At 40.6% G+C, this 18,586-nt stretch overlaps 2 protein-coding genes across 2 annotated transcripts; one reads left to right on the plus strand and one right to left on the minus strand.

Moving 5' to 3' along the window:
- Positions 1–4,171: 4,171 nt before the first annotated feature.
- LOC127993218 (PH and SEC7 domain-containing protein 1) lies at positions 4,172–12,512 on the minus strand. Its single transcript, XM_052591706.1, has 14 exons — positions 12,375–12,512; positions 11,220–11,779; positions 10,838–10,916; positions 9,531–10,527; positions 9,365–9,445; positions 9,099–9,270; positions 8,914–9,003; positions 8,785–8,828; positions 8,541–8,713; positions 7,005–7,075; positions 6,675–6,820; positions 6,460–6,604; positions 5,525–5,671; positions 4,172–4,799 (listed from the first exon to the last, which is right to left on the minus strand). The coding sequence occupies exons 2-14, from the start codon at positions 11,619–11,621 to the stop codon at positions 4,515–4,517; spliced, it is 2,832 nt and encodes a 943-aa protein (XP_052447666.1). The 5' UTR covers positions 11,622–11,779; positions 12,375–12,512; the 3' UTR covers positions 4,172–4,514.
- A 2,389-nt stretch (positions 12,513–14,901) lies between these two features.
- LOC127993234 (zinc finger protein 436) lies at positions 14,902–17,197 on the plus strand. The gene is made up of 2 exons (XM_052591707.1): positions 14,902–15,184; positions 15,636–17,197. Exons 1-2 carry the CDS (start codon positions 14,983–14,985, stop codon positions 17,096–17,098), a joined length of 1,665 nt encoding a protein of 554 aa, XP_052447667.1. The 5' UTR covers positions 14,902–14,982; the 3' UTR covers positions 17,099–17,197.
- The last annotated feature ends 1,389 nt before the right edge of the window (positions 17,198–18,586 follow it).

Below are 18,586 nucleotides of genomic sequence, written 5' to 3' on the forward strand. Positions count from 1 at the left end.
CATTTTTGATTCCGCTCTGCATGTACATTTACCGCTGCTCTGAGTCTTGTGGGCATGTTTGCGTTTTTTCCCAGTTACATTTTGACATCAAAACCGGAAAAAAAGACTCAGGTAATTTGAATCCTCTCGTAAACGCTTTGTCAAGTTTAAAAACCGAGCTGCTTTTTCGTAGTTTTGTATTGTTGTGCATGTTAATGCACCCACTGAAAACATTTAAAGCACGCAGAAACTAATAGCCAGGAACAAAAATATACAAGTGTGTGTGTGACCATGGAGTCAAAAATTACACAAAATCTCTTCTTGTCATCAGCCTCAAAAATTGTCTGCCAGTGCTGCCAACTGGGCTTCTGCCCGCTGCGTAATGACCACAACTATCAAACCTTGATGCAGCTGAAATCCAAAGAGAGTGAGAAAAACAAGAATGTGTGGCCATAAAGGCAATGATAATACTTCCTCCCTGTCTCTTTTAACAGCCTCTTTCTGCATTTGTGCCTCATTCACACTGTTACCCCTCCCTTCCCCTCGCCCAGGGCGACTCAAGCCCTATTAGCATGGTGCTCGGGCTGTCGGTTTGCCAGTAATGAGTCCGGCAGCACAATACGGGCACCGGGCTGGAACAGCTGAGAGAGGACAAAGCCTCTGAAAATGGGACTGGGTAGAGGGCACAGAGAGAGAGTTGGGGCCAGGAGTGTGTGGGCATGTGTTACTATCATCACAGGAGCCAAATAATAGGCAGACAGGGGCCCTTCAGGAGCCCCAGCCAAGAAGGCAGCTCACTGTTGGTATGCTAATACTTCATGTGTGTTTCAAAGAGAGGGAGCAAACGTTTACGCTCTCAGTCCTGTACCGCTCGACTGGAAACTTTGCATTTGTAGTCAACAACAAACTCGAGGTCCCCTCTAGAACCGTCAGTCTGCCAAAATAAATTAAGAGCCATGTCAACTGACATCATGAAGCTGTTCTTCCTCAGTCTGCTGGTTATTTGCGGGTGAAGAGGGTCATTGTAGCTTTGACAGAAGCACTTAACCCAGATTGGATGAATGAACCCTCCAGCCTCATTAATTGATTTCAGCAGCAAACACTGTCAGTTTATGACATCAGATTTGCAGCCTTTTCAATGGCAATTAATTAGTGATAACTTCTGTTGAGCTTAATGTCCTCCATAGTGTGTCTGGTTTATGTTGAGCAGACAGCATTCCTCAAGAGTACAGATCCAGCCCTAATAAGCCTACATATTAATAAACAAGTTCATTATGAAAATGTGTGTGTAAAACAGCACAGGGATTTCCTGAGTTGTCATGTGTCTTTGAGCTATCAATCGATTTGACCAAGTTTTCTCATTGAAACACAGAAATCAAATGGTTCACTATAAACTCCCATAACAATTGCTGCTGAACCAAATGTATTTTGAAACTTTAAGTAGCTTTTAATTTGCTTTTTTTCTAAACTACAAAACACAAAAATATGAGCATGCGTTATTGTTATGCCAAACGCCTCAATATAATACAATCAATACAAATAATGTTTATATCAGTTGTATAATTTCATAACAGTTTATTTCATTCAGTTAATATGTTCATTCAATTGTATAATAATAATAATAATAATAATAAGTATAATAATAATAATTATAAACAAATTATTAAAAGTTTATTAAAGTATTTAAATTACAACAAAGTTAATACAAAAATACTGTAGATTTGGGTTAACTTATATATATATATATATTCTTAGAAATAATAGCTGCATTGATAGTATTGATCTTGCTTTTATTTTGTCTTGCTTTTATCTTGATCTTGCTTTTATTAAGTAGACTGCATAATATGATGTAAGAATATTAAAAACATGCAGGAAAACAGAATGCCAAATATTCATTTTATAATACACGAGGCACAGCCTGCAAGTTTAGGGGAAAGTTTTAAATGAAATGACCTGTGTTACAATAGCAGACAGTAAGATCCTTTATTTTGATATGCAAGTAAATGTTTCTGTGTAATACATGTAACTCTGCAATATGACATTATGGTTTATTTTGTCTCTCACAAAACTCACTCTACAGCAGTCATGTTTGTTAGTACTGTTGTTGTACTTCAGATCTATCAATCAGAATTCAGAAGCAGCCAAATGGTTAGAGAGACAAACTAAACTTGTAATACAAAGGTTGCGGATTCGACTCTCGATACTTGTAAGTGGGGGAAGTGAATATACAGTGCTTGCTTTCACCCTCAATATCACGACTGAGGTGTGACCCTTGAGCAAGGTAACAAACCCCCAACTGCTCCCCAGGTGCCGCAGCAATGGCTGTCCATTGCTCAGGGTGTGTGTATATGTGTGCACTTGGTTAAACACAGAGCACTAATTCTGAGCGTGGGACACCATACCTGGTTATTTCACTTCACTTCTGCCATATTTATCTACTTTGTGTCAGAGGCCACTATGCTCCATTTGGCATCAAATGATAAAAACAGCAAAGAGATGTGATTTCACATCAAACAACAACCCTGGAATTTCAAGCACAAATGCCATTTTGCGCTTGTTTGAGAATGACCCAGAATTTTTTGATGCATACATTACCGGACAAATCATAACTGTCCATCTGCAGTCACGTCAATGCATCAGTACATCAAGATGTACGTTATCTGCAAAAACTCACAGGACGCGTCTGCTTCACTTAACAGCATGAAAAATGTAGCCTGTTATTGTCCCTGGCAGCGTGTGTCTTCAGGCTGTTGTGAGTGGCGTTAATGTGGCCCAGCGCTGAGGCCAAACTCCGGTCACTGACCAAGACGACTTGGACCACTTTACCAGAAACCAACACAAATAAATTCAGCTTTAAAATGACGGAATCATGTGCTCAGGGTCTGTGAGTGAAAGAAATGCTCAGATATGAAAGATCCCAAGAAAAGTTTAACTCACATATGAATCCTCATCTAAACGGAGAACGTCTGATCAGAACAGATCATTTCTTAACATGACACACAAGACAACAAAGCCATTGTAAAGTGAGAAGATGGACGGATCAATAGACATGATACCTGTGCCTACAGTTTTGACTCACAAAGGTCAAATCTAGTAGTAAAATGACATGGGTCTTTAAAAAAGTATTTTCTTTTACTTTCCCTCACTTCTCTCCATCTGGGAAGGGAACCAACCTCCAACAAACATCAGGAGATGAACACAGGGGAGTGATGAGGACCGCCGTGAGAGCACTGGAGCAGATGGAGAAAGAGCGAGAAGAACAGCCACCACTGAAACCAGAGTTAACGCTTCACCCGCCGAATCTGAGCGCGAGTGACAGCACAAAGAGGAATTCAGAGGAATGATGTCAGGAATTTTTGTGACAGATCAAGCGAGAACGAGGGCGACGGACGAGACCCACGAGCAGCGGAGTGCTGGTTAGGGCCCTTAATGAAGAAAAGCCTCCGCTTGCCTTTTTAATTACTCAACCAGGCCTGACAAGTGGCCACAAAACCCTTCAGCCATACAGACATGCAGGAACAAAAAAACACAGAAGAACTTGAGCTCACTCCAGTAAAAGCGACTGCGTAGACGTCACGCTCCGCGGCTCCAGCACTGAGCTCTGGTCGTGACCTTATGCCAACAGCGGAGCGGGAACGGCTGCTGCTCACCTCGAGCAAACACAAGAGCTTCGGGGGAAAGGTGTAACGGTGAAAACAGCTCGACTGTAGCAGTGGATTCAAAATAACAGACATTCTTCAACTCTGAAGTATTTGGTAACACTCTATGAGGATTGTGTGTTCGTGTTGGTTTGTTAAACATAATTCTGTCCAGCAGCTGCAGGATTTCAAATCGCTCAAGTATTAAATTAATTGTCGGACTATATTTAGAGGCGCATTTGTACTTACACTGGTGCTTTATAACGTGGTATAAGAGCAGAAGTCTGGCTTTAAGTGGCGTTCAGTCATTTTCTAACTCACTGACAGTTTGATTGTTTTCCCTCACAATCTGTTTATGTGTCAACAGGCGGCATTATCTGTTATTGGCTTTTCAGATCTTTATCAAGTGACACATCCTGAGCATCCAGAGCCTAAAGGCACAATCCATCACAAACATCCTCAGCATCTGAGTTTAATGACCGCTGTTGTTTAAATGAAAGGATATGAGATATTCACAAACACAACATCCACAAAAGCCATTCAGCAACAACGCATTCAGAAGAAAATGTGCTTTACTATGGTTCTGCTGACAACACATTAAATCCAGGAACTCTTATTAAGATGTGAGGTAAGAACTAATGACTTGGAGCTTGTCCTTCATTTAAACATCTTGAGCAACATCTCCCTCTTGTGGGCGGTATGAACAGTGTCAATTAATGAAGAAGTTGTGTGCAAAAAAATCAGTATTTAAAAAGAATACATTTGTTGCTATTTTTACTTTGGATGGGACAGACTTAAAAATATATTAAATGATGTAAAATCTTAAAGGATTCAACTGCTTCATGCATATCTCCACAGTTTGTGTGTAAGAGTTCAGACACTATAGTCCTGATTTTTTCAAAGCTCTTTGTTACTGCGAGGGATTATGATCTTTCGGTAGGTCCGTCTCTCGGAGATGTTGCGTCTGACTTTGACGACAGGGTGAGGAGGTGTTTCTAACTCCAGAGACGGACTGGAGTGAGATCGCTTCATCCCAGCATCAGCCTCATCCTGCTGCTCGTCCATCACACCTCTCCACAATCCCTCATCAAACACATTCAGTTTGTCTCCAACCGAGGAATCAGACTTCTCCAGCTCCTGCCAGGCCTCCAGAACTTTAAGATAGACTTCATAACGAGACTTCTGTGAAAAGCAGCAGACAACAGTCTTCACTCATACCTTCTACAGTGGAAGTAAACTGAGTTACAGCATGGAAAATTAAACATAGTAAGCTTTCATGACACCTGCGGCCTTTTTTTTGATGAAAATGCTATATGTACACCAGATCTGGCACAAACATTGTAGGTAGTGATGCATGGTGCATACAAAAGCTCTATTCACTATTCTCTATCCTGAAATTATCATTAGCGGTTTTTATCATCTGAATTTCATTTCCATATGCATAGTGACATCCAGAAATGTGACACTACTGCTTTTAACAGTACAAAAAAAAAAAAAAAAAAATCAAGAGATATTACTGATTGTTAATAACACACCGCTTAAAATGTCCATGATCACTATCTTGTTTTCGTGCAAAAATATAGGGAAAGTTCACCCAAAAAAGACAAATCTGACATCATAGACAACAAGACAACAAGACATAAAACAAGACAGAGTAAACACTGACGGAATTGACATTTTTTGGGGGAACTGAACTGTCCAAATAAACAGATAAATTCTCCTCAGATGCTGAATGTTGACTTGTCTTCAGAACAAGAGCTTCTGTTTTTCTCAGCCCATTGGCAATACTTATATCTCATTAATCTTGTGTGTGTGTGTCATTTATACACCAGGCCTCTGGAGTTTGTAAGTGAAATGCATTGTGTATTATACGAAGGTCCAAACCTCTTATGGTGACAAACACACACCTCGTACTGTAAGTACTCCTCTCTCTGTCTGAGCTCCTCCAGCTCTCTGGCTTTGCTCTTTCTGCTGTCCGGCGCATCCTGCTGGAGAGCCGTCAGGTCCTGCTGAAAGCTGTGCAACATGGCTGCATGCGACTGCAGCTGTTTGTCCTGTGAAAACAACAACAGATGCAAATACACCGATCCACACCCTAAACGACGAATAGATGCTTGACATGCTGAACGACTCTCTAATGAAAGCAGGGAAATTAATGAACAGGTAAGCTGGTGTCTAACTACAGACAAACATATTGTCCTTTGGTGTGGGTGGATGCTAATATAGTTATGGTCATATAGTCATGGTTTTAGTTATTGGAGTGTATGTGTATTCAGGGATATTGTCCCTGAATGTGACGGTATCAGAATTTCATGCTGCGATTAATTGCAAATGGTTTTATCACTATATTGTTGTATTTAGCGCCATCTGCTGTCAGAGAGTGTATGTGCGCTTTCATTCAGCGGCATTCTTAAAATGCATTTAAAAAATCTGAATAATTTGTAATAAATAATTATTCACGGTTTTTTGAAGTTCATTATTGTGATATATCGCATTACTGAATACCTGGCAAATATCTATCCGTGATGGACAAGTTTAAATGTAGTCAGTCATGTCCACCCACAACTGTTGCCTAATGGGCTTGTTTACCTTGTTGTAAAGCAGCATATATGCTGGTTAGGTATGTTTTGAAACATTGCTACTGGTTTGAGCTGGTTCAAGATGGTCCTTAGCTGCCTTAAGCTGCTCGTGTGCTGGTCCTAACCAACTAGCTCCTGCTCAGGACCAGCTCATGACAAGTTAAGGACCAGCTCAAACCAGTGGGAATGCTTCACAAACATACTTAACAAACATATGCTGTTTTTTTCAACCGGACCGAGAAGCAGATCAGAAAGACTGTTACCAGCATGAGGTGTGACTGTGTCGCGGGCAGGATGGGCCGACAGAACTTTCTCTGAGAGCCTACAGCAGCGGGAAACGGTGGTGAGGAGTACAGCGCAGACACCAGGTTGATCCGGCCGATCCAAGAGTTCATCTGCTCTGTGGAACTAAAGAACAAGTGACGATCACTCAGACTGAACTGTTAAATGATTTGGGTTTAAGAATAATCAGACTCACGCAGCCTCAAAGAGGAAAACTCTCCAATCGGCTGTCTGCAGGCGAAACACGTGGGGGCGTTTGGTGTAATTCAGAGCTTGCTCCGCCAGAGCGTGATGAACGCTGACCACTTCCTCTGAGCTCTGACAGTCCTTCACATAATCATCCTGGACAGACAAGAGACACGGGTCACCTATGACCATTTTTACTGACATTTTTTATTGATGCTTTGGCAAGGTTATAAATGCAGGCATAGTAAACACGAAGACAGAGCGTGTGTCACCACTCTGGCTGTCCATATGCATATCTTTACATCTTACTAATATCCAGCATCAGTATCTGGCAACCAACCTTCTGCAGGTAAAGCACCATTCCCTTCAGCATGGCATAAAATGTCTTCCAGCTTCGTTTTCCCCAAGGAGCTGCAAATCAGTTCAGTTGGTTATTAGTTTGTGTCAAATATTCCCTGTTCAGCGCTCTTGGGATCACGATGGACAACTCATTGATTAAACATTTCAAAAATTACATAATAATGACAAATTAAATTGTGAGCTCCAATAGATTTTTTCTGGTTTTATCTGTGGTGTTTAAAAGGGAATTAATTGGTCTTCTCTACTTGTTGAAGAGAGTCTACTTGTCTTTCACACATACTTGTTTGCAGTGCATATGCAGTGTGGATGTTTTTGCCTGTGCCTGTGTTTTCAGGTTAGGCCGCACTGAGTCAACACATGGCTTTTTGACTAGGTTTAAAGCAAGGGAAAGCACATTAGACAAATGAGGCCTCATAACATATTGCACTCATGGAGGTAGAACATTTTTGTTTATGACCTGCATAAATATATAAATGCAAAAGAAAAGGCACAGAGATTGTCTTTTTATCAGGATTTAAGTAATAGCCTACTACCTTTAACGTATAAAAGTAGGCTATAGGTTATGTTTAAATGTTTTGCCACTTGCTTGAGCAACTTCATATGTAAATCTATAAGTGAAAGTGAAAGTCGTGACATTTGACAAGTATGGTAACCCATACTCGGAATTGCTGCTCTGCATTTAACACACACAGCAGTGAGAAGTGAACACACCGTGAACACACACCCGGAGCAGTGGGAAGCTGTATCCAGTGCCCAGGGAGCAACTGGTGGTTCAGTGCCTTGCTCAAGGGCACTTCAGCCATGGGTATTGAGGGTGTACGAGAGCGCTGTTCATTCACTCCACCACCTACAACTTCTGCCAGCATGAGACTCGAACCTGCGACCTTCAGGTTACAAGTCCAACCCTCTAACCATTAGGCCACAGCTGCCCCCAAATTAAATTAAATTAAAATGAATTTAATAATACATTGTTTCTATTTATTGTGTTTACACATGACTATGTCTATAAAATGTTGAATTATTGTACTTTGTAAAAAAGAAACACAATGGTAAAAAAGCATTTTCAGGATCAATGTTTGGATCTGATATCAAGAGTTAATTAAGGGAATTAATGTTGTGTTAGTGGATCAGTAGCGGATTGCAAATGCATCCTATGCAAAAGCACAATGAGCCTGTGCTGCTTCTGCACCACATGTATTGTACACGCACAGCACACAGACTGCATTTGGACTGCACCCGGTTCACATGTCAAACAGTTATTAGTGACTAGTCTGTTAGCAGCACAGTTAAAACTACTAAAATCATACTTTAAGCAGTAATGTTGTTGATATTTAAACTGTTTTTGGAAGGACTATGATATTTTTTTAAATATAAAATGTTAAAGTTAATTGCTATTTTTATTTGTTGAATATTGATCTTTTACGCTACTGAAGGGCTGCACACAGAAATGTGAATATAGCCTCCTAAATACTGACTTCTGTTCATCACACTTGTCTTTATACACACTGTGACTCACTGCGTTTGCCATCAATGTCTGCATGGGCTTTGCGCTTTAAAAAGCCTTTCTGGAACACGGTGGCCTTGGTGTCGTGAGGGAGATCCTGGAATGGGTTACTCTTTGAGCGCAGAAGTCCATCCTGGTCCACATCCTGCTCGAGCATCATGGATTTAGCCAGAACTTCATCCTCTCTAGGAACAGAGATAAACATGATAAAACATCAGAACAAAGTCGGATCAGCACTGCAGGTCAGTTTACTCACATGGCCCAATGCAGCGGATCACTCTTGATAGAGCTGTAGAGACTCTGAAAGAGACAGAAGAAACCAAATTACTACTAAGCTTATAATGCAATACGTGAACAACCCGGGATGAAGATTTGGCGCTCACACCTTCAGATAGTCCTTGTTGAAATTCTCGCCTCCATTCATGCCATCCAGATTTGACACAAATTCAGCTGAAGACATGGGCTTCCCAACATTCTAATGACACAAAAGAGTTACTCTCTCAAATGCTGTAGTTGATCAGTTGACATCTTAATCTTTTTCTATGACTGTTAGAGTAACATGAGACTCACTTGTCCATGCAGGTCTGTGTTAAGCAGCATAATGGCACACGTGAGCGTGAGCACAGATCCCACTGAGGAGAAAGTGTCAGGATTACACTGCTGGAAACGACAGGAGAAGTGCTGCAGGACTCTCTCGCGCTCCTGAGTTTCACCGATCAAAACCACCTCCTTCAGAAATGACCTAAGAATCAGGAAGAGCCCCAAAACTCTTTTAAAAGTGACCTCTTGATGCATCTCCTCATTGTGTGCTCAGATGTTGGGAATGAGAAGCTTACCGGAGTGCTTGCTCCAGATTTTGGTTGGTGAAGTCAAAGAACTTGAGGTACTCCTCCCCAACAGCATGACTGAACTTGTTGCTATCAAAAGAAACAGCTAATGGTAAGATTTGCTGGAAATACAAATACTTGCATGACACTTAATCAATGCTATGTAAAGATTTACTCTTTGTCCAGATGTCTGACCACATCTGTACGCCGAAAACCATCCAATCTGTAGAGCTTCACAGCCAACTGTTGAGCCTTAGCCCTGTCCACGACCTCAATGCCACCGTTGATGCAGGGACTAGCAGTTTTTGTGTCTAGAATAGGCAACTCGTCCTGCATCTGGGGCTCTGATGTCATATCCTGTACATGTTGTGCTATGTCTGTCAGCACTGTAGGTTGGTTCATGTCACTGGATGCGTCTGAATGCTCTGATGGCTCCATCTTTGATTGTGGCGTCTGCTCGCAGGGTTTCTCCTCTTCTGAACACTGGATCTGCTCTGAGGATTCGTTCTCTTCAGGACATCTGAACTTCTCGGGCTGCTCTATCAGCTCAGACACTGCTTGCTCTGGCAGCCCATTTTCAGGTTCAGACTTTTGTTCTGAACCAATGGGTTTTTCTACATATTCTTGGACCTGTGCATCGAATTGCTCTGAGTGGTCCTGAATCTCTTCTGCATGTTGAAAAGTGCCATTATTCTGGTTCATCTCTGTCTCTGTAACAGCTGTGCTTATCTTTTCTGGCTCTTGTGTCAGTATTACTGCCTCAAGTTCCACTGAATTGTCCATAATGTCCGACAGCTGCTCTGGTGGTTCTGTTGGGCCTGTAATGATGGCATCCTGTGAATGATCAGACTGGACCTCAGGAGGAATTGACTCTTCCTTTTCCAGACATTGATCAGGTCCTTGAATTTGATCCTGAATATCGGTTCTTGTGTCTGATGATTCTCCTTTGGCTTCGGCCTCAGTCCACTCTCTTGCTTGCTTTTCACTGCCTGAATCTGTTGTTTCCTCATGGGCAAAAGTAATTTGAGGAAGGACTAACGTGTCAGGTTCCTTCTCTTCATATGACCGTGAGCTGTCTTGATCCAGTTCAATCTCTGATTCTCGTTCATCCATAAAGATCGTAATATCATCAGAAGGTTCAGAATGCTCTTCATTCGCATCTGCTCTGGAATCTGATGGAAAACAGTACTGATTAATATTTTCACGCCATATTGATTTCTGAGAAAACCCTAAAAAAAAAAACAACACCAAGTCCAAACCTCAAGGAATGTAAAGGCTGATGGGAAACTCATGTGCATGTGGTCACATTTTAAAGGTTATGCAACAAAACTCAAGAGGAAGAAGTGCAATCGACTAAGTCAGCAAACAGTTCACCATTCACAGCTGACGAACATGGTCACATAATTACAACTACACCCCAATATGATTTAAAGCACATCACCCCACAAAAAACGATCCAATAATTTAGACTTAAAATATTACCATTGACATCTGCAGATGACATGGGAGGCTCTTCATGTAAAAGTACCGGCTGTGTTTCTGACTTCTGAGCATCATATGTCTATTGGAGGGGGGAAAAAACTTTAGAACAGATACATTTCACTCAAACAAATATACATTTGCCATCTTTTTCTTCTGGTCAATTCTAAACCAACTCAAACTGATATTGTATTAAATTCGAACAAACTTTTTGTTTTGGAATTTGTTTAACTCCCTTTAAAAAACTGTTCTTTTGAATTAACAATATATAAATGCACATTAAAAAGTGCACACACGCAGTATTAAGAAAGCAGGTCACTGGTAACTGATACAAGAACATGTCTACCAGAAAAACCACAAGGCCCTTCCGGTTTTACTGACATACCTGAGTAGATGCAAGTGCAATATCAAGTTGTGCCTCGGCTTCGGGTACGAAATCAACAATGGTGTCCTGATTTGTGCTATAACTGAGGTCTGCAGATGGTAGATCCAATGTCCAGTCGAACCTCGGCTCAGCAATGGAGTCTAGTTCAGTCTGAGATGATCCGGGAGGCTCTGTGGGCGTTTCTGGGGTATCCCATTGCACAGTAGCATAAGAGAGAGGAGCACAGGGAACAGTGACGGGGTACAAAGACACATCATGATCTGGCACGTCCAGATCCACACAGCTTTTCCTGGGGATGGTCTCGTTCTCAAGGCTAATTTCATTGTCCTGTTTCATCCTCTCTATGTACTGCATGGCCTCCAGGTAAGGCTCAGATTCCTGATAGTCTACAATATCCTCCATAGTCTTCGCATTCAGATGGTCATCGTGAACAGTTTAGGAAAAGCTCATGTCAGTCTTTTTCCTCCATGATGAGCAGGGCATCCATTTTGAGATCGTCACTCAGAAACACGGTTTCCTCCCACACCGACCAAAATCTTCAAACTTCAATGTCCAAGAGCCTAAGATTTCAGAATACAATCTATATCATGATCATTTAATATAGCATAAAATCAAACATTTTGAGAATGTAAATGTTCACTTTAGTCTAAAGTGCATCGGTAGAGATAAAACCCTTTCCTTAGCCATCACATCTACGCAGCTATGATACCACAAAACCATGACACTTTACAGCCATGTGCATGAGACTGCTGAAACATTAATTTCATTTTAATTGACGATCCGTGGAAGATGTTTGTGTTCAGCATTTACTCAACAAAGGCAATATAAATAAAGACAACATAAACCATCATGTTGACATGAAATTGTACAAAGAGCATCTGTAGAATCAGTTTTTTTTTTTTTTTATAATCATACACTTCTTATGATAAAAGTCCAAACAGGATCAGAGTCAGTGTTTGCAGTGCTTCAATAGTCTGTCAAAAGCACACACAAATGAGCAATAAATTATTTACATGTCATTTATAAGGCAACAGAGTCCTCCATAAGCAACGTGCCTGGTTTGCATGTTCACATTCTCCTAACAATCAGCATATGACTAAATCAATGACTTGATTTATAATATATAATGTGATGATGGTAGAGAATGGAGCTCACCTCAGCCGAGTCCTTCAGTGAAGCCACTTTTAAAGACACACAGAGCGGATGTACTCTGCAATGACTTTTGCTCAAGCAGCACTGAGGCACATTTACACTTCCTGACCACAAACAACCTCAACTGACACACACACACAGAGAGAGAGAGAGAGAGAGAGAGAGAGAGAGAGAGAGTTGAGGGTGTTTGGTGAGACGAAACTCAGTGAGTTCTTTTCTTGCAGTTAAATCACTCTAATCATCACTGTTAGCACAGATAAACACAGTCTAAGACTGACAGATAGACACTGAGATGAAACATGAACTGACCCTCTAACAGTAATAGATTATAGATCAGCACATCACTTCCTGCTGCTCCTCACATCACCTCACACTTCCTGTGCTGTAGAAAACATGAATATGAAAAAGGCGTCTCATATTTCAGACACTTTCACAGTCCAGTGACATAAACTGTTGCATTACAACACACAGTTTAATCTTCATCTGATCTGTGAAGGTCAGAATGTGTTTAAACAATAACAAAACACTATTCATGACATTCATACTTAAGTTCAAAAGTTAAAAGGGACTGAGAATATGCATAAAGCATGATATTAATATGCTTTCAGGACAAAGTAGTTAAATGGACAGTCTATGACATTAAAGAAAACTTAAAGAAATGTTAAATTATTTGAAAAGTGTTATTAGGCTACACACAAAGGAGAGAGCAAACAAATAAAATAAAAAACAAATAGCCTACATTACACTAGATCACAGAGTCTCTGTCCTTTTTTTCAACTTCATTTTACGTGAATCAGATGAAATCTGTGCTGCCCGAGTTGATGTGGTGGTTGTTTTCAAAAAATCATTCCCAAACAAGTCTAACAGCATTTTTTGCATTTTACAGGTACAGCTTCGAACCAAATGACACACACAACTCAATTCAAATTGACAGTCCACTACCCCAAAGTGTCACTCGGCCAGAATCAGGATGATCTAATGTTTAATTACAAAATAAATGCCCTCCAAAAACTCACACATGACCGGTTTTGTCTGATTTTGGATAGTTCTAAAAAGATCCCATTTCATGCCCAATTCAAATTTACATTTAATCATTTAGCAGATGCTTTTATCTGAATTACAAATGAGGACAATAGAAGCAATCCGACCAACAAGAGAACAACAAGGGCTAGTCAAGTTTTTGTTTTGTTTTTCAAGATAGACAAGAAAAGGTAAGTGCTAGTATTAGTTGGTCAAGTACTGGTGAAAAAGAAGAGTTTTTAGATGTTTTTTGAAAATGAGTAAAGACTCAGCCTTTCGAATTGAGATCATTCCACCAGCTGGGAACAGTCCAGGAAAAGGTCCATGAGAGTGACTTTGAACCTCTTTGTGATGGCACCACAAGCCGTCGTTCACTTGGAGAATGCAAGCTTCTGGCAGAGGAGAATGGCAATTTCAGTTCAGATTAATAATCCACTGCCCCAGGGTGTCACTCCGACAGTCTCAGAACAATCTGATATTGCATTACAAAATAAAACTGGCTGAGTGACACACCAGGATAGTGTACTGATAAATCAGAATTGAAACTGGTGTGTGGAAACAGGGAGTTTCCTTTTTAGAGCTATCCAAAATCATGGGCAGAACAGGTAGAATATGAGTTTTGAATGGCGTTTATTATGTAATGCAACATCAGACAGTCCTGAAATTGGTCAAGTTATACCTTGGGGTAGTGGACTATTAATCTAAATTGAAATTGATCTGTGGAAACAGTAAGTTGTCTTTTTAGAGCTATGAAGGCTTTTATTTTGTTATTTCTCACCAGTTATTTTCATATTTTTTGAAAATTCTACATTTAATATTACTCAACGTTTGAAGCCATTTGTATTTCGTCGTGCCGTTTTTTAAACATTTGTATTATTTTAAATGTATTTTTTTGTTCTTCGTTACTGCATTCATTCATTATGGAAAGAGAAACTGGGTCAATAAACGAATGCCAGAGATCGGTTCTCCTCTGATCTGAGTTTTTATAGACATCTACCGTAACGCCTGGTATATGCGCGCAAAAGGTGGCGGCTAGAATGACCGTGCTTTTCAAAGTGGAGGCTGGCCTGACCACAGGGGTGTTTTTTTCTGCGAGACATCCGTGAAAATACTACGAATTGAAAACCGATGCGCGTCTACAGGAAAGTGATCATACGATTGCATGGCTGTTGTCCTCTGAGCGGCTAAACATCTAATGGCCAGTCCGTCAAGACCCTGCGAACAAACATTATCCTAAAATATAGCGTATAATTCACAAACTACACATTTAACTACACAATATAACTTTATGAATTGTTTAGTATGAGTTGTGTTGTCTTCATTGATCCAGAGACAAAGACTATCAAAAAGTAAATGCTCTATACTAGTGAATTGCTTTCAGAACAAATGTTGTCTTAAGTTTTAATAAAGGTACACTATAGATAATTACAGTGAGAAATAAAGCATTATATCAATGAATAATCGCTGAAAAGTGTATCGAAACAAGCAATCAGAGCGGCTGTGATTGTCTTCCAATCCTGAAGGGGCAGTGGTGAGTCCGGCGGCGCTCGGGCTTGTTTCGCGGTCACTGCGGCTCCGTCTATTTGCTGAAATGGCGAAGTTTGGCGATTTAAAAACCTTTCTTGAATCATCGTTAAATGAAATCTTCCGTGCGACCGTCAGTGACATTCTGGATTCAGTAGAGCAGACTGTCGGCGAGTATCAGCGTAAAATTCAGCGAATTGAGTCCGAAAATGAGGATCTGAGAAAACGACTTTGTGCAAAAGAAAAAAGGACAAATTATATCAAAACTGGTGCGTGCAATTAGGAAAATTATTTCATAGTTAATATACACTGCTCTGTTTTTTGGTGCAACGCGTGCAAATGATAGTGTTGCACATTAAAGCTGAGCATTTGAGTTATTCCTTCTGTGATTATCTTTTGAAAAACCATCTGATATAACGTCACAGGTAAACGTAAATAAGGTGTGACAAGGGTTGAAGTATTTGTTTCTGAGAACAAATTCCCTCTAAAATAAAAAAATAAAAAAACGATTCCCTCTGTCATAACAGACAGGGACATTTAATCCATACAACGAAACTGCTGTCTGTTATCATCTGTTATGTTTTTCAACAAGATATGGTTTTATGTAAACTCTGATTTAATCCTTTGCAAGAGTTTAACTCTTCGGAGATCAGTGTGTTTTTCTTTGTTACTCATGATTTTTGGCATATCAGTAAACATTTGTTTTTGTATGTGTTGCAGAAGATGAAGACTGTGTTGTGGCTCAGCTTGAGTCTTCAAGAGACAATTCCAGCCAGACTTCATCTGCTTGTATGAATGAATACAATGATCAGACGAAGATGGCTGGAGATTTACCGTGCAGCCGTACAAAATCACAAACCATAGACGTCCAGTCGATCCAACTAAACAAAGATTGTGCAACACAATATTTATTCGTAAAGGCCGACCCAGACATGGAGGATGGATGTGCTGTTGACCTTTCAAATCCTCATGCTTCTCCTAAATACTCCAGTAAAGAAATAAAAATAGAGGATACGAATGAGAACTTTGACTCTGAACAACACGCTTTATTTAAACATCCTTTAGAGCCAGAGATCAACTCTAACGACTGTGATGTTAAAGTAACGGTAGTGTCAGACATGCACCTTTATCATGTTGATGAAGGCGAGTGCAGCAGACGTGCAGAGTTGGAGGAGGAAGCGCGGGAGTCACCGGAGCCCGATATCATCTCTGATGAAGAGTCTAATCCAGACAGTGAGGGGTTTTCTGGATTGTTGCATATGACGGCGTCGTCGCCAAACTCCGAAGAGCTGAGACCAAATTATTCCTGTGGTCAATTTAACAAGAGCTCCAAGCATGACGCGTCGCTCGGCATCCCGTTGAGATCTCAAAGCTCTGAGAAGACGCACATCTGCGGCCAGTGCGGGAAGGGGTTTGACCGAGCCGATCTCCTGAAGAACCACCAGCGCACGCACACCGGAGAAAGACCGTTCGTCTGTAACCTGTGCGGGAAGAGCTACGGCCATCAGGGCCAGCTGCGCATCCACAAAAGGATCCACACAGGCGAGAGGCCGTACTGCTGCCCGCACTGCGGCAAACGATTCAACGAACACAACCAGCTTAAAGTCCACCTACGGACCCACACGGGCGAACGGCCATACACCTGCAACGTATGTAGCAAAACCTTCACCAACGCCGGAAACCTGAGGAGCCACCAGAGAGTACACACCGGAGAGAAGCCCTATGCCTGCGGCCATTGTGGGAAGAGGTTTAACGGTATGGGTGACCTTAAAACACACTACCGCATCCACACGGGCGAAAAGCCTTACCGCTGCGAGCTGTGCACCAAGACCTTCAGCCAAGCCGGGCATCTGACCATCCACAAGCGCATGCACACCGGCGAGAGGCCGTACGGCTGTGGAGAGTGCGGGAAGCGCTTCACGGTGGCCAGTAGCCTGAAACTGCACCAGTTAACACACACCGGAGAGAAACTGCACAACTGCTCGCACTGCGACAAGAGCTTCAGCCGGGCTGGACACCTCAAGAGACACGAGCTGGTCCACTCCAAAGAGAAGCTGTATTGCTGCACGCATTGCGACAGGAAATACAGTGACCAGTCTTCTCTGAAGAAACACCAGAAACTGCACGTGACGGTCGAGAATGAAGGTGACCAGAGCACAGCTGCTGCGCTGGTCACAGAGTAACACTGACCAGACCTTAACATGTTCCTGTCTCTTCATTCATCTTTCCTCATCGTGTTCCTCAGTATCGCTTCTTACAATAAACATGTTGAATCTGCTGGCCTACAGTGACTGTTTGATTGAAATGATGGTTCCTTTGATTGGAAATATACTTTTGACATGTATTAAATCATAACGATTAAAGGATCGTGAGATCTGATGTTTATCCCTAATACTGAATGGTTATTATATTCACGTTTAAGGAATACCATGGCATTATCATGGTAGTTTTTGGCACGTCGCACAGCACACATACTGTGCTGATGTTTGATAATATCGATAGGTCTCCATTGCTTTAGACAGTGTGTTTTCTGTCTGTGATTGTATGAATTATGTTCACTAGAAATGAATGCTGTCGTCCTGTATGTGATCTAGTTTGTTAAATATCAGATATGATGTAAGTACATCTTCGATGAAATGCAATTTAACTTAAGCACGTTCTGTGTTCTCTATTGTATTGTGAATTAAAGTTTATCATTTCAACTCCTCATAAATATTATCTCAAATCTTCAGTGACAGAATAAAGCTTTGAAAATAGGTCAGTGTCCTGTTTGAATATTTCGATTTACTTTTTTTGAGTTCCAGTGATCATAACTGAAGATCATAAGGTGTCTGTTCATTAAGCTCAGTCATATGAAACCTATAAAGATGCCGTGTCATATTGGATTATGCATTTCTAGGCCTTTAAATTATTAACATGAATCAAATTTTGCTGTTTAACCTGTCGCACACAATCTACTACATCCCTTCTTTCATCTGATTTACAGTTATTATTAAGTTAAAGGTATAATTATATAATAAGTGTAATTGTACAAATGTTCACCTTCTGCTTCACATGTCTGTTTGCTGTCAAATTACTTACTGATTTTTATCAAAATGTGAGAATAACTGATATTGTTGGTAATATGTCAAGATAAACACTTATTGGACTGAAGCAGTTTTGGTTTGCTTGATTATTCAGACATTTTTTTTTTTTTTCTGTTAGTCATAAATATGATCTTCAGGCTTTTGAGGAACGTTTGTTTCCAGAAACCCTTGCTTTCACTGTTTCTTAGCGGAGAAATGATATTCCCAAACTCGAAAACAATAAATGTCATCTTACTAAAACATTTTATTTGGATAATATTTGAATATTATTGCAAATCCAGTTTTTCTGTATTTAGTCTGTCCCAGTTTTTTTTCAGTTTCTTCATGTAATCCTAAAAAGACTGTGTGGAGGACTGGCTGTTATCAGACTCATAAAAAAAACTCACTGCATTATTCCAATTAATGACAAAAGAAATGTTTAAAGATGTTAACTGATTTTTCCTACTGAATATATATATATACACACACGATTTGTCTATAGGATGGATACACTGTTTCTTCTTTAAAAAAAACTTTTTTTTTCATACAATTATTTCACTTTACAGTTATAAATGAGCCGCTCGTGTAGTTTCTCGTGGTCACCCA

Source organism: Carassius gibelio, chromosome A5 (genome assembly GCF_023724105.1).
Source record: "Carassius gibelio isolate Cgi1373 ecotype wild population from Czech Republic chromosome A5, carGib1.2-hapl.c, whole genome shotgun sequence".
In the NCBI taxonomy this organism is placed as follows: Eukaryota; Metazoa; Chordata; class Actinopteri; order Cypriniformes; family Cyprinidae; genus Carassius; species Carassius gibelio.